The sequence below is a fragment of the Phragmites australis genome, chromosome 2, assembly GCF_958298935.1.
Source record: "Phragmites australis chromosome 2, lpPhrAust1.1, whole genome shotgun sequence".
Taxonomy (NCBI): Eukaryota; Viridiplantae; Streptophyta; class Magnoliopsida; order Poales; family Poaceae; genus Phragmites; species Phragmites australis.
Window position 1 is genome coordinate 33,163,430 of NC_084922.1, and position 12,703 is coordinate 33,176,132.

The window sequence follows — 12,703 nt, forward strand, 5'->3', positions numbered from 1 at the left end:
ACTAAAATACTCTAGTGCTACCCTCCGGTGTAGCCACCACACTCACCGGACCTTCCGGTGTATTGATCTCCAAATTCGTTCGAAAAATCACTCTCTGCAAAAAATAATCTAACAAATATACACTGCTCACAATAAAACTTCTGATAAACACATAAACATCCAATATCCACTCCAGAACTTTCATTGCGTACAGAGAAGAATTCACCAATTTCAAACATCGCTAACTCGAGTTAAATATGAACAAGAACAAATATCCACAAACACATACTAATAAATTTCAAGACACATTAATTTATTATCAATAACTCGTCACATACAAATCAAAATCAAGGTACTTCCGTTTCTCAAAAATAAAGAATCACCGCATAAAGCACGGTTCTATGGTGTGAAATGCACAACAGCCTTACAAAAAGTTATTTGGCAACACACAAACGACGGTTTCAGTCTCATGCTGTGAAATACATTGGAATCCTTAGCCTACAAATTACCAGAGTCGAACACAGTCCTGACAAAATAGCAAACTCCCACACATAGCATAGAACGGTGCCAGCAAAACGACCTGACAACTTAACGGATAATGCCTGCCTTGCCTACCTCGAAGGAGGGGCTCACCCTTGCTTTTCCTCCCTTTCACGGTTCCACTGCTCGATCTTAGCTCTGCGCTCCTCACTGTTCTCCCTGACCGGGCTTCTTGCACGCCTGGGAGAGCTGCCACCATGCCTGCGTCTTCCTCCATCATCGTACCTTTCATGCCTGCTGCTTCCACCCCTACGCCCACCACCACCACCACCACGGTAATCATCACGGCCACGGTAGCCATCACGGTCACGACGCTCTCTCCTGTGATGCGGGCTTGGGCTGCGGCTCCTTCCCCTGTGTGGCCTCCTTGAATGCCCAAAGAGTTTTTTCCTCAGATCCTTACCAATCTGCTTCACATGCATGAAATTGCAATATCCACCGCGGTTGCAGCTATTCTCCTCATACTGCCTGCAGGTAGCTTCACGGAAATCAGTCACAGGGGAGAAGTCAACAACAATTGGGCGGCCGGAGTAAAAGCGGCCCTGAAAGGCTGTATGAGCTGCAGCTGCCTGATCTTCCTCCCTAAACTGGACATAAACATTGCCTATCATGTGATCAGCAAGGTTATCGCAGACATTGAGGTTCTCAAGCTCACCAAACTTGCTCAGTTCCTCAAAGATGTCCTCATAAAAATCTTCAAAATGCTCCTGCATTTTGCGGGGATCTATTGGCTGGCCTTGAGCATCAACCCCAGGGGTGATCATATCAGGGCGCTGATACATGTTTACAAGCACAATAGTCGGTGAGATGGTTGGCCTGTTATGGAGGCGTGAGCAACGATCCCCATGACGGCAAGCCCCAATCTTGAAGTAAAATGGGCAGTTGACTCTATCTTTCTCCGTACCAAATATTGAAGCCAAGTGCTCCGCCATGATTCGAAATTAGTCCAGCTGACTAAAGCCTGCAGAGAAAATGTTAGCGATCATTATCCTCTAACGAGAGGAGTGCTCCATGATACATTTGACAGCCCCCAAACTTCAATTAGTGAACCAACAACATCTTTAGAGTATTGAGCAGGTGCAAGGTAATGTCTTATTTGACGAACAATGTGGTTACTGCATAATATCAGTGAAGTATATTCCATGTGAAGCAGTAACACATGTGAGAGGACAAAAAGGAACAAATTAAATTAATTCGACCTATGTTCATGGATTATATTTATTTTTTCAATATCATCAACAGATTGGCATCCAGTAACTTTACCCATTCACTTGAACACTGAGGTTAGCTGCTCCAAAAAGGAGCATCTCTAAGACCTGCAGTCCAAGACATAAATCTCAAGTTCTTGCAAAACAACACTAATCCCAACTGCTTTTCATGACCTAATCTGCACACTGACTCAAACCGTTAATATTAGATTAACAACAGCACAATAGTAAATGGCATAGAAGAATATGATATTTCTCCTATTGCAGAGCGTTATTGAATATCTGCGGTCTGTTACTTAGCCTAAATCTGCACCCCGTTCAAATAGCTAACACCAAAGGTACAACCCCTGCAACTGCATAAAGATGATATACTGATATAATATCCCCCAACTAAAGTATTTACTGTCCCTGTCCCTGCAACTACAAAGAGACCAAATGGCCAGAAAAAAAAAACAAAGCAACTTTTCGCCTTGCACAACACCTCCTTGTCAGGTAGGCCTTGTTATATCCGTCCGGCAAAGAATTTAATTTCATCCATTTTAAAAACCTAATCTGCACACCATTTAAGATAATTAAAATCTACAAGTAAAACAAGGAAAATAAATAAAATATACTACTGCTGCCCAGAATACTAATGTAAAGGGAAAACAGTACATCCCAAGAAAAATGTATACAATTACATTGAAGTACAGGCCACTGTACAAAAATGCAAACATGGTATAAGATATCCTGCTCACTAAACACAATGTTCTAAAAAGTAAGCACCAGGCAATAGGGGGTGGCGCCTAGCGCCTAATCACTGATCAGGCAGCCTAGGCAGCAGGGTGGTGCCTAATGACTAGGCAAGCTAGGTGCCACCTTTTAAAGAAGAGGTAAAAAAATGTTAGCATCATATTTATCACACATAGAAAGATGCCGGCATAGTTAGTCAAACCAGCTGGGATACTGCTACAGTGATAAGTTTGCTGGACAGGTCACAAAAAACTTGCAACAGCTTGCAAAATGTCCCTGATCAAATGGGCAACATCCGCAAGTTTTCTTACAGCACTACGGTGCAGCAGACCTCACAGGCAAAACTGGCAAGGTAAAACAAGCTCACCTCAAAGATGACTAGAAATATTAGGCTGAATACAGCAAAAACAAGCATAACATTATTCCACTGCTGAAACTATATCTCACATGGAACTTCTCACTCAACAACGAAAACTATTTCACAGTCAAATTTTCCCCTATCAGGCCAACGATGGAGCCAAACTCATACACTTTTCTTACTACAATTCGATTTGAAGACTTGCAAGGAATCTCCAACACCCTATGGCACCACCGATGCTTACAAGCACCACCAGTTCCCAGCTCCAAGCAGCAGGCCGGCAAGCGCTCGCAACGGCAGCGATTGACTAGATTCAGTTGAATCCGACGTAAACCTAGATTAATACTACACCACGCAGCAAACAAATCCGCAACAAGCTGAATTGCATCCCAAACAAACGATTGTGCACAACATAATGACCGACCCGTCCAGGCAAGCTAGGGTTTCCTCACCGAGAAAAACAAGAAATCGACACAGGTCGGGATGGATCTCCGCTCCTAGACAGTCCGGGGGGGGGGGGGTGAGGACGCCTGCGGGAGGAGGAAGAGGGGCGTGGCTGTGGGTGGGGAAGGATGCCTGGATCTGGGATTCTGTACCCAGGCGTGTTCGGCGGCGGCGCGGCGCGGCGGGGAGGGAGGTGGAGAGCCTGCGAAAGGCGATTAGGGAACGATAACGAATAGTCGAGTACGCATGGCAGCTCTAGGGCAGTTCGGGCTGGCAAAAAGAAGGCTTGTGGGCCTGGTTCACAATTAGCTTGTGGGCTTGTGGGTTAGGTGTTTGTCGGGCCTGTTTGGTTGCCAGCACATCTCACCATGCGTATGCTATATACATTGTTAGTAGTAGTTTGATTCAATGTTATAATTATGATTTATTAATTTTTCTGGTTTTCTGTTTTATATGTTATAGACTCATTTTTTATCCAACTTTTCCACGAGTGTGATGTCTATTTTCTTCAACACGTTTTTTATGACAGTCACACTTAGCTTAACATTAGTTATGGCAAAGTTAGACACCAACCAAACATGCCTCATTTTCGTAAAAACTAAAATTATTCATTTTGGTTACATGTGCGATGTAGCCAAACAAACGCTTAAACATCATGTAACTTTATCTAGCTATTTAAGCATCCCTAAAATAATTATTCCCATTGTAGGTTTGAGCTCTTGTATAGTTGCATGATGATGTCATATTTTTCTCTCTCTTTTAAAATATATGTATAAGCGTCTTTGTATTTTACCTGTCCTAAGTTCTAACTCATAAAATAGGATGATACTCAAACACACATCAGTGATAAACAGTCAAGTATAAACATTCCTATGCAAGTGTTTGGGCCTTCACGAGATAATTTTCCTGAAACGTTCACAATTAGTGTAACAGACCTCCGGCGATAGGTAGATGAGCTCAGAGAAATAAGAGGAATTGGAAGAAGAGATCAGAGAGAGAGAGAGAGAGAGAGAATAATTCCGGTGGAGGACCACGCCAACGTGACATCTCTAATCATCTTAGTTCATCCATGGTTCTAGCGTTTGATCGCTTGCTGGCTTATATACACGTCAGCCTGTTCCAAGTTCACACCACGCATACAATGCACGCCCAACACTCTCCCAGACCAATGGAACCCAACATTACTCCTCCTACAGGTATGACCCTGAGGGCCATAGCTAACACACTCCCACGCGTGTTATCAGTTCCATGCCTTATCCTGTGGTCATGACATTCTCCTCCCCTTCAAATTCAGCTTGTTCTCTGTCACGTCCCAAATTCTTAATCACGCAATTAAGCATAATCATGCTTTTTAAGCATTATGTTTAATTTTGCGTAATTATAATTCGGAATACTAATACAATTTATTTGAAATCATTTGGATGAGAGAAAGAAATTCGGAAGAGAAAATGATTGAATTCGCAGCGAAAATAGACCCTTTTAACTAATTTGTGGGCCCCATATGTGGCCCCACCCTCCAACCACTCAAGTGGACAGCCCCCACCTGCTCTCTCTCTCTCCCACTTGCTCCCACCCTCACTCCTGTGCTCAACCAGCCACAAGGAGGAGCTCCCCCTCCCACTCAAGCTCTCACTCCCTCTCTCCATTTCTTCCAAAATCCAAGCTCAAGAGAAGGATTGAAGGTATGCATGTGGTACCATTGCATTTTAGAGCTCATAAGCTACTCATCCATCCAATTCATTTTTGTTTTCTCGAAAGATTCGAGCTGGATTTGATGTCTTTTGGTGTTCTTGGTTGAAGCACAAGGAACACCAGAGTTCTTCGATTTTCCTCTATTTCCTCCATTCCTCGGCGGTCACCCAACTCGACAAGTATCTTGAGTACGTCACTTAGGCTCCCCATGGTAAGAATTCATGATTTGGTGGATCGATTTCGAGTTTTAGCAAAGTTCATGAGTTTTGAAGTTTTTGGATCAAAATGAGGATTTAGATGAGATTTGAGTTAGGAATCGAGTTGCTAGGTTGATGAGTGAATTCTAGACTCCATAAACCATCTCAAACATGTTCCTATTTAGTTGGAAAAGATCGCAATTCGATTTGGCAAATTTTTCCCTAAAATCAGAGAAGTTCTGGGCAGTGCGGAGTATCCGCATAAAAGTGCGGATAGTTCGCACAAATGCGGAGGTTCCGCATCAAAGTATGGAGGGTCCGTACTTTCTGGGAAAATGGCAATTTGAATTGTATTCAAGATTTTCTTGGGCTTAAGCTACAAAGTTAGTCTAGAACCCTTGGTATGGTATATGCGCGGGAGTATGTAGCATAGATTCAAGTTTGGAGTTAAATCGATCGACGAATCATCGAAAACATATTTTCAGCTCAGGTCCGGAGTGTCCGGACAAAAGTCTGGAGGGTCCGCATATGTCCGGAGTATTCGGAGAATTCTCCGGATAGTCCAAAGTTTGCCTAAGTTACGCAATGTCCGGATGTTCCGCATAATTTTGCGGATAGTCCGCATATGTCTGGAGGTTCCGGAGAATTCTCCGGAGGTTCTGCACTTTCGGCAACTTTTCAAATTGGTTTGAGTCCCAATTTTGTTCTAGTTTGCATGTTTACAGTTTTAACATGTTTTGCGCATCTTATGACATGCATTGTTGCATTCCATCTATACTCATGGCATTGCACGCGTTATTCTTTTTAGAGATCGTCGAGCCGACGATCCCGGCGAGTGAGGGCGATCCGGAGGTACCCCACCTTTGTGAGCTAGTGCATCAAGGCAAGCATCTATCACATTGAACCCTGTCAGTTGAATTGAATAAAGTCTAAATATTGATAAATTATGCTTATGTATAGGTTTGCATGTATAGGAAGTCGATGTTGGGTTTTTATAGGTAGAACCTATGTTGATTGTATTATCTCTATCTTGAATTATTATTGATCTATATCCTTGTAACCTGGGTTTATTCATGATAAGGTCTAACTTGAAAGTGATGCGAGATGCTTAGAAATGCATAGGTCCTCGATAGAAGTCGAGTGGTGAAACGTCCCATCGTTTGCGAGCTATAGGTTAAATTACTTTCACAATGGTTACCGTGTTGGGTTGTTGGTGTTGGTTTGCCGAGTGGTGAGTATGAGGTGAGGTGTGAGCAGTGCTAGGAGGTGTTTGTCTTGCCCGGATGTGGAGTTCCCCTGGGTAGGTCGGTAGAGGAAATCGGACACCATATACCGTTTTGCGTCGGTTAAGCACCGATTGTCGGTGTAGTTGGCTTTAGCACTTACCTTACTCACCACATGCTGATCTAATGGTAAGATGAGCTGAATACCTTCGCAGCTGTGGCTTTGTGGGGCCTGAACATCGACGGTGTGAGCGGACAGACTTGTAAGTGGTACTAGTTTGCTCCGGGAGTAGTTCTAGTACCACCGCGCCGAGCGATGCATGCCACACACAGTTGGGGTTGGTTGGGAAAGGTTGACACGGGTACTCCCTTGTGTGCACTTTAGCGGGTGGCACAAGCCGTATGGTCTCCGAGTCGTGTGGGTCCAGGAGTATCCCTTGCAGGGTGTATAAACAGTTTGAACTGCCGCGCTCTCGGTCATGAGCATGCTATTGCTTATTTGCATCGGTCGTAGAGTTTCGGATACGTGGTTTGTGGTTCGAATATGTGGGAAGTGATCGGGATGGCACTTGTTATACATTGATACTATTGTGGTTACAGTTTTATATGATCAGTTGTTAGTTGCAGGGTAATTTCATATATGTTGGTTAAATTAGTTGCTCACACATATGTCTAGGTTGCTTACTACTTTAATTAACTTAACCGCATATTTATATTCTTGCTAACAGCTCAATGCATAATCCTTAGAGTCGGGATATTATATACCCATATTGTGTAAGTCTTGCGAGTACCTTCATACTCAGGGTGCTACCCTTAAGTTGTTGCAGGTACTCCGGCCGCTGAGGAGGGGGCGGTGTTCAGCTACTTTGTGCCTGCCGATCAGGGTGGTGGACAGGAGTAGTGCATCCTACTCCGAAGCTCGAGCTTTTGGAGTGGAGCCTAAGGGCATGTGACTCTATTCTCTTTTGTTGTCTAGTTTATTCTTTCCAATGCATAGATCTTTGGATAGTTAGGAGTTGAGGGGTTTTTGTCTCCTCCTAGCTCACTTTGGTTATAAATCGTTGGAATCAGTTGCATGCTTAATTTTTTATATAAATATTTATTACTTGCTCTTTATTAAGCTATGTTGTGATGTACTATGTTGGAGGCATGTGTTCCGATCCTTGGACACAAAACACGTGCCGGGACTACCGGAATGGTATTCGGGTTAATCGTCGAGGTTGGATTATGAATAATGATCCTCTTGATAATTAATTAGAATACTGTTTGGACGGTTCCTCACAGCCCCAAGCCAAAAAATAAGGAAACCGACGATGCAGAATGGCAGCATCTTCCTAGGTGGCCATATTTGGTGGATGACCACACCATTGCACCAGAATCCTTGAAACGGTAGTTGCACCTTTCTTCACCAGCTTGTGGTCCAAGAGGTGATCTGGCACTTCACTCGCCTGCAAGACAGATGGTGGGGAGGGGGGGGGGTAAAGCTGAACTCACTGATATATAAGAACTCACCGTACATTTGAGCTGAGAAACATGCACAACCGGATGGATCAGTGAATCCTCAGGCAACTTTAGTTTGTAAGCAATATTTCCCACACACTCCACAATCTCATAGGGTCCATAGTAACGAAAGGATAATTTTTTTATCAGAATGTTGAGACACAGACTACTGGATGTAAGGCTGTAACTTCAGATACACTTTGTTGCCCACCGCAAACACCTATTCAGTGCGATGTTTATCCGCCTCGTGCTTCATGTATTGTTGTGCGCTCTTTAATTGTTGCTGGAGTAAAAAGTTCATCACCTCGCACTCCTTCAGCCAAGTGATCAAGTCAGGAACATAGGCTTCTTCTAACTGAACAATGCCGAAGTCATGAGGCTTCCTGTCGTATAACACTTCAAAAGGGGTCAGCTTCAAAGAGGTATGATAGGAAGTGTTGTACTAGTATTCGGCGTGTGGTAGTCAATGGAACCAATTGCCTGGACATGCATAAACAACACAACACAAATACCCTTCAAGACATTGTTTGATGTGTTCCGTTTGCCCATCTGTTTGCAGATGATATGAAGAGCTTAAGCGCAGTTGAGTATGAGACAACCGGAACAGCTCTTGCCAAAAGAGAACTGGTGAAAATCTGATCTTGGTCCGACACAATCTCTTGAGGCAAACCATGGAGCTTGAAAATGTGATTGATATATACTTTGGCAATTTATAGAGCAGTGAAAGGGTGCTTGGGAGCAATGAAGTGCGCATATTTGGAAAAATGATCCACAACCACCAGAATGGTATCGTGATTTGCAGACCTCGGTGATCCTTCAATGAAATCCAACTGGACCACTGCCCATGCTTGATCAAAAACGTGCAATGGTTGAAGGAGTCCCAAAGGAACGACATGCTCCAATTTGGCCTGTTGACATATAGCACATTGCTCAATAGATGCATGAATGTGGGTTTTCATACCGTGCCAGGCGAACAACTGCTTCACACGATGATATGTAGCATAAAACTTTGGATGGCTGCCCAATGCACTATTATGGAGAGCGTCGATGATATGTTACCGTGTTTTCTAAATGAGCCCCAATCCACACACAACCCTTGTAATGAAGCACTCACTCCTTCAATTGAAATTCAGAGTGTGAACCCCACCCCCGTGTTGCTGCTTGCGTCAAAATGGAAGTAGTATAAGGATCTGTGTGATAACTAGCTTGAAAAGCTTCTAACCACACGGGACCACAAACCGTGGTGGCATAGAGTTCAGCAAAAGACTCATGTGACTTGCGTGACAAAGAATAGTCGAGTTTGTTAAACTGGCCATGCTTGTATTGAATATTGTAATTCAGCCCCAGTAACTTAGTGAAAGCCTTGAGCTGATTGGAGTGTGGTGACGCTGCTCAGAAAAGTGAATCAAGCTCTTGTGATCCATGCGAATGGTAAATTTGGCATGCTAAAGGTAAGGACGCCAATGGTCGATAGCCAACAACAGAGCTATACATTCTTTTTCGTACACTGACAGACTTTGATTCTTAATGCACAACGCTTTACTCAGAAATGATATTGGATGATCCTCCTGCATAAGAATGATGATAATGCCTTTATCACTCATGTCCATTTCGATGACAAAACGCTTGTGAAAATTCAGTAAAGCTAGCACTGGAGCATGAGTGAGGCAATACTTCAGCTCCTGGAAAGCGACAGATTCTATTGTAGTCCATACGAAAATAATATTTTTCTTCATTAAATCTATAAGTGGCTTGCTAATCAGTCCATAATCCCAAACAAACTTACGATAATACCCTGCTAGCCCCAAAAAATTACTCAAATCTTTGACATTTGTTGGTGGTGGCCAATCGCTAACCTCAACAATCTTATCACCCGATGGAACACCCTCTGCAGAAATCAAATGACCCAAATACGATATCTGCTGAGTAGCAAAAGTGCACTTGGAGAATTTCACCTTCAGACCATGTTGTTGAAGCAATTCCAGTACGGCCCGAACATCCTGCACATGCTGATGCAAAGAAGGACTATAGATTAGAATGTCGTCGATAAAGACTAAGGCACATACCCGCAGTAAAGGAGCCAAAATTTCATTCATCACCGTTTGAAAGGTTGATGGCGCATTTCGTAGACCAAACGACACGACTTGGAACTCATAATGATCGTGATGGGTCTGAAATCCCGTTTTGAATTCATCTTGTTCAACCATTGGAATTGATGATACCCCACGCGCAGATCCAGCTTGGTGAACCAGTGAGCATTAGTCAGTTCATCGAGCAGTTCATTGATGATCAGAAGCAGGTATTTGTTCTTGATCGTGAGAGCATTGAGGTGTAGAAAATCCACACAAAAGTGCCATGAGCCGTCTTTCTTTTTTACCAACAACATTGGGGAGGAAAAGGGGCTCGAACTAGGGTGAATTAAGCCAGCCTTCAGCATTTCAGTACTTGTTGTTCAATCTTCGATTTTTGAGATAGAGTATAGCGATATGGGCGAACACTGATAGGTTTAGTTCTTGGTAAAAGAGGGATGATATGGTCCCATGATCGGTGAGGAGTCAACTGAGTAGGTTCTTCAAAGACTGTTGAGTATTGTCGGATGATAGATTGGAAATTGCTAGGTAACACAGTTGTCAGTGAGGAGTCCGAAGAAGCTTCACTTAGGTGCAAAAGAACATGTACTGCATTGTGCTCCACCCATTTATGCATATTAACACCAGAGACACCGTGACAATGTTGAAGATTAGGTAGAACTCCCTCAAGAGAGGCCATCAATCCTTTGTGACTGAATGTCAACCGTTTGTATTTCCACTCAGTGACAATCGGATCATACTATCCAAGCCATTTCATTCCTAAGACAGCATCATAACAACCCAATTTCAAAATGCAAAAATCTGTAATGAAAGAGATTCCTTGAGTCTACCACTCACAGCCTAAGAGTTCCTTATCACACTGAAGAACACCCACATCAACTATTCTAACAGAACTTGGTGAAATTGCAGTCTGCGCATGGTGTAGTTGAGCTACCAATGACTCATTGATGAAATTGTGAGAACTTCCCAAATCCACCAATATCAGCACTTCTTTGTTTTCAATCATTCCCCATAATTGGACCGTTCGAGGTCCCTCAGCTCCCTGCACAACCAATTTGGATATGGTCATCAAAGTGGCCTTCTCCTGGTCATCATAATTGACATCTTCAGGAACCTACAACAAGTCCAAATTTCTTCCACAACATGTAATTGAACTTGATTTGCACATTGATGTTGCTGACTCCATCGTTCCCCACATTTGAAGCACAAAAGCACATGCTCGTGGATAGGTCCGCAATGCTGTCAGACGATCATCTGGCAAACATTTATTAGAACCCCGAGCACCATTCAAGCCACACCTATCCACAACACTTGTGTTAGACACCAGACGCCCCATGGCCTGCTGCAATGTAGGAGCATGAGCATGTATCCTCACAGAGATTGGAGCATAACTGGACCGATCCGACCAAGAACATGAAATGGTTGTCTCACTCTCCTGCAAAGGGGCCAAAGAACATGCAGTGTCCAAACAAAATTACGGAGCGAAGGTCATCACGGAGACCATCAATAAAACACATAGTAAAAAAAACCATATCCAAAGCAAGATTATGTGCTAACATCAAATGCATCAATGGCTCAAAAGCTCCCCCATACTTAGCCGTTGAATTGGTTTGACATGTTTCAAATAATCGACGAATATGATCCTCATATTGATCCAATCCTAATTGATCCACCAGCCGACTGCAGAATTCCTCCCATGAATTTGATCAGTGCTGCCCTTGTAACCAAGTGGGCGCCATATGCAATCCGATCCTACTGCTCCTTGGGAACTATGTACAACTCAAAATAGTTATTGCAACAAGTGCACCAAAATTGTGGGTGAGAACCATCAAAACCAGGAAAGTCAAGTTTAAAGGGATGACCACCATGCGAAAAAGAAGATTCAGATAAGCAACTAATGTTGGTGTAAAGGACAATATCATCAGTGGTGCGGGCGGTAGAACACTTGGGATCAAATGTGTGTTGCGTACCTATGAGCAGAGGCGGCATGTAGGTGAAAAACACCTCCATGACCGGACCTCCGGTTATTTGGGGTCTCGCGGTGGCCAATTGGCCTGGACTAGCCTTCTCAGGGTGGTGGTCCCAACACCAATGACACCAATGCGGTGGACGACATCGAGGTTCCCGCGGTTGCCGGTGTCGTCGTTCTGGCCAACCCCGGATACTCCTCGATGACTTTCACTTGAGCATGAAGAGTGTCTTATGGCTTGTTGAAGATCTTGCACATGCACCTCGAGTCCCGGCTTCCATGACTCGCATGATTGCTGAATCATCTTGAGACGCTCCTGCAATCTTCGATTGCACGCCTTCTGCTCCACGCGGTCCTCCTCCTGCTTCTGCCAAGACTCCTCCTGCTTCTGGCGATCTTCTTCCCAGTGCACCATGAACCGCTAAAACTGTATCATCTGAACCTCCATCTCCTCTAGCTGTTGTTGCTGTCGAGACGTGCACCTCAACGTGAGGTAGGGATTCAGATCGATATCATTTGAAGACACCAGGATGTGGAAGCAAAAAATTTGCCCGTCAATTAGCCGCGGCGAATTGGCAAGACTGGTGGGTGAATGGCTCTGATACCAGGTGTAGTATACCTCTGACGATCAGTAGATGTACTTAGAGGAATAAGAGGAATTGGAAGAAAAGATCGGAGAGAGAGCGAAGAATTTCTGTGGAGGAGCACGCCAACGGGACATCTCCGATCCTCTCAATTCATCCATGGTTCCAGCGTTTGATCACTTGCTAG

At 43.9% G+C, this 12,703-nt stretch overlaps 1 protein-coding gene across 8 annotated transcripts; it reads right to left on the reverse strand.

The window, feature by feature from the left end:
* Positions 1–314: 314 nt before the first annotated feature.
* On the reverse strand, positions 315–3,520 carry LOC133908440 (splicing factor U2af small subunit B-like). Of its 8 annotated transcripts, XM_062350474.1 has the most exons (4): positions 3,270–3,520; positions 2,209–2,279; positions 1,783–1,835; positions 315–1,480 (listed from the first exon to the last, which is right to left on the reverse strand). In XM_062350474.1, exon 4 carries the CDS (start codon positions 1,449–1,451, stop codon positions 609–611), a length of 843 nt encoding a protein of 280 aa, XP_062206458.1. In that variant the 5' UTR covers positions 1,452–1,480; positions 1,783–1,835; positions 2,209–2,279; positions 3,270–3,520; the 3' UTR covers positions 315–608. The 8 variants fall into 8 exon arrangements, with proteins under 8 accessions (XP_062206458.1, XP_062206459.1, XP_062206461.1 ...); XM_062350475.1 differs by lacking the exon at positions 2,209–2,279; XM_062350477.1 differs by lacking the exon at positions 1,783–1,835.
* Between the last annotated feature and the right edge of the window lie 9,183 nt (positions 3,521–12,703).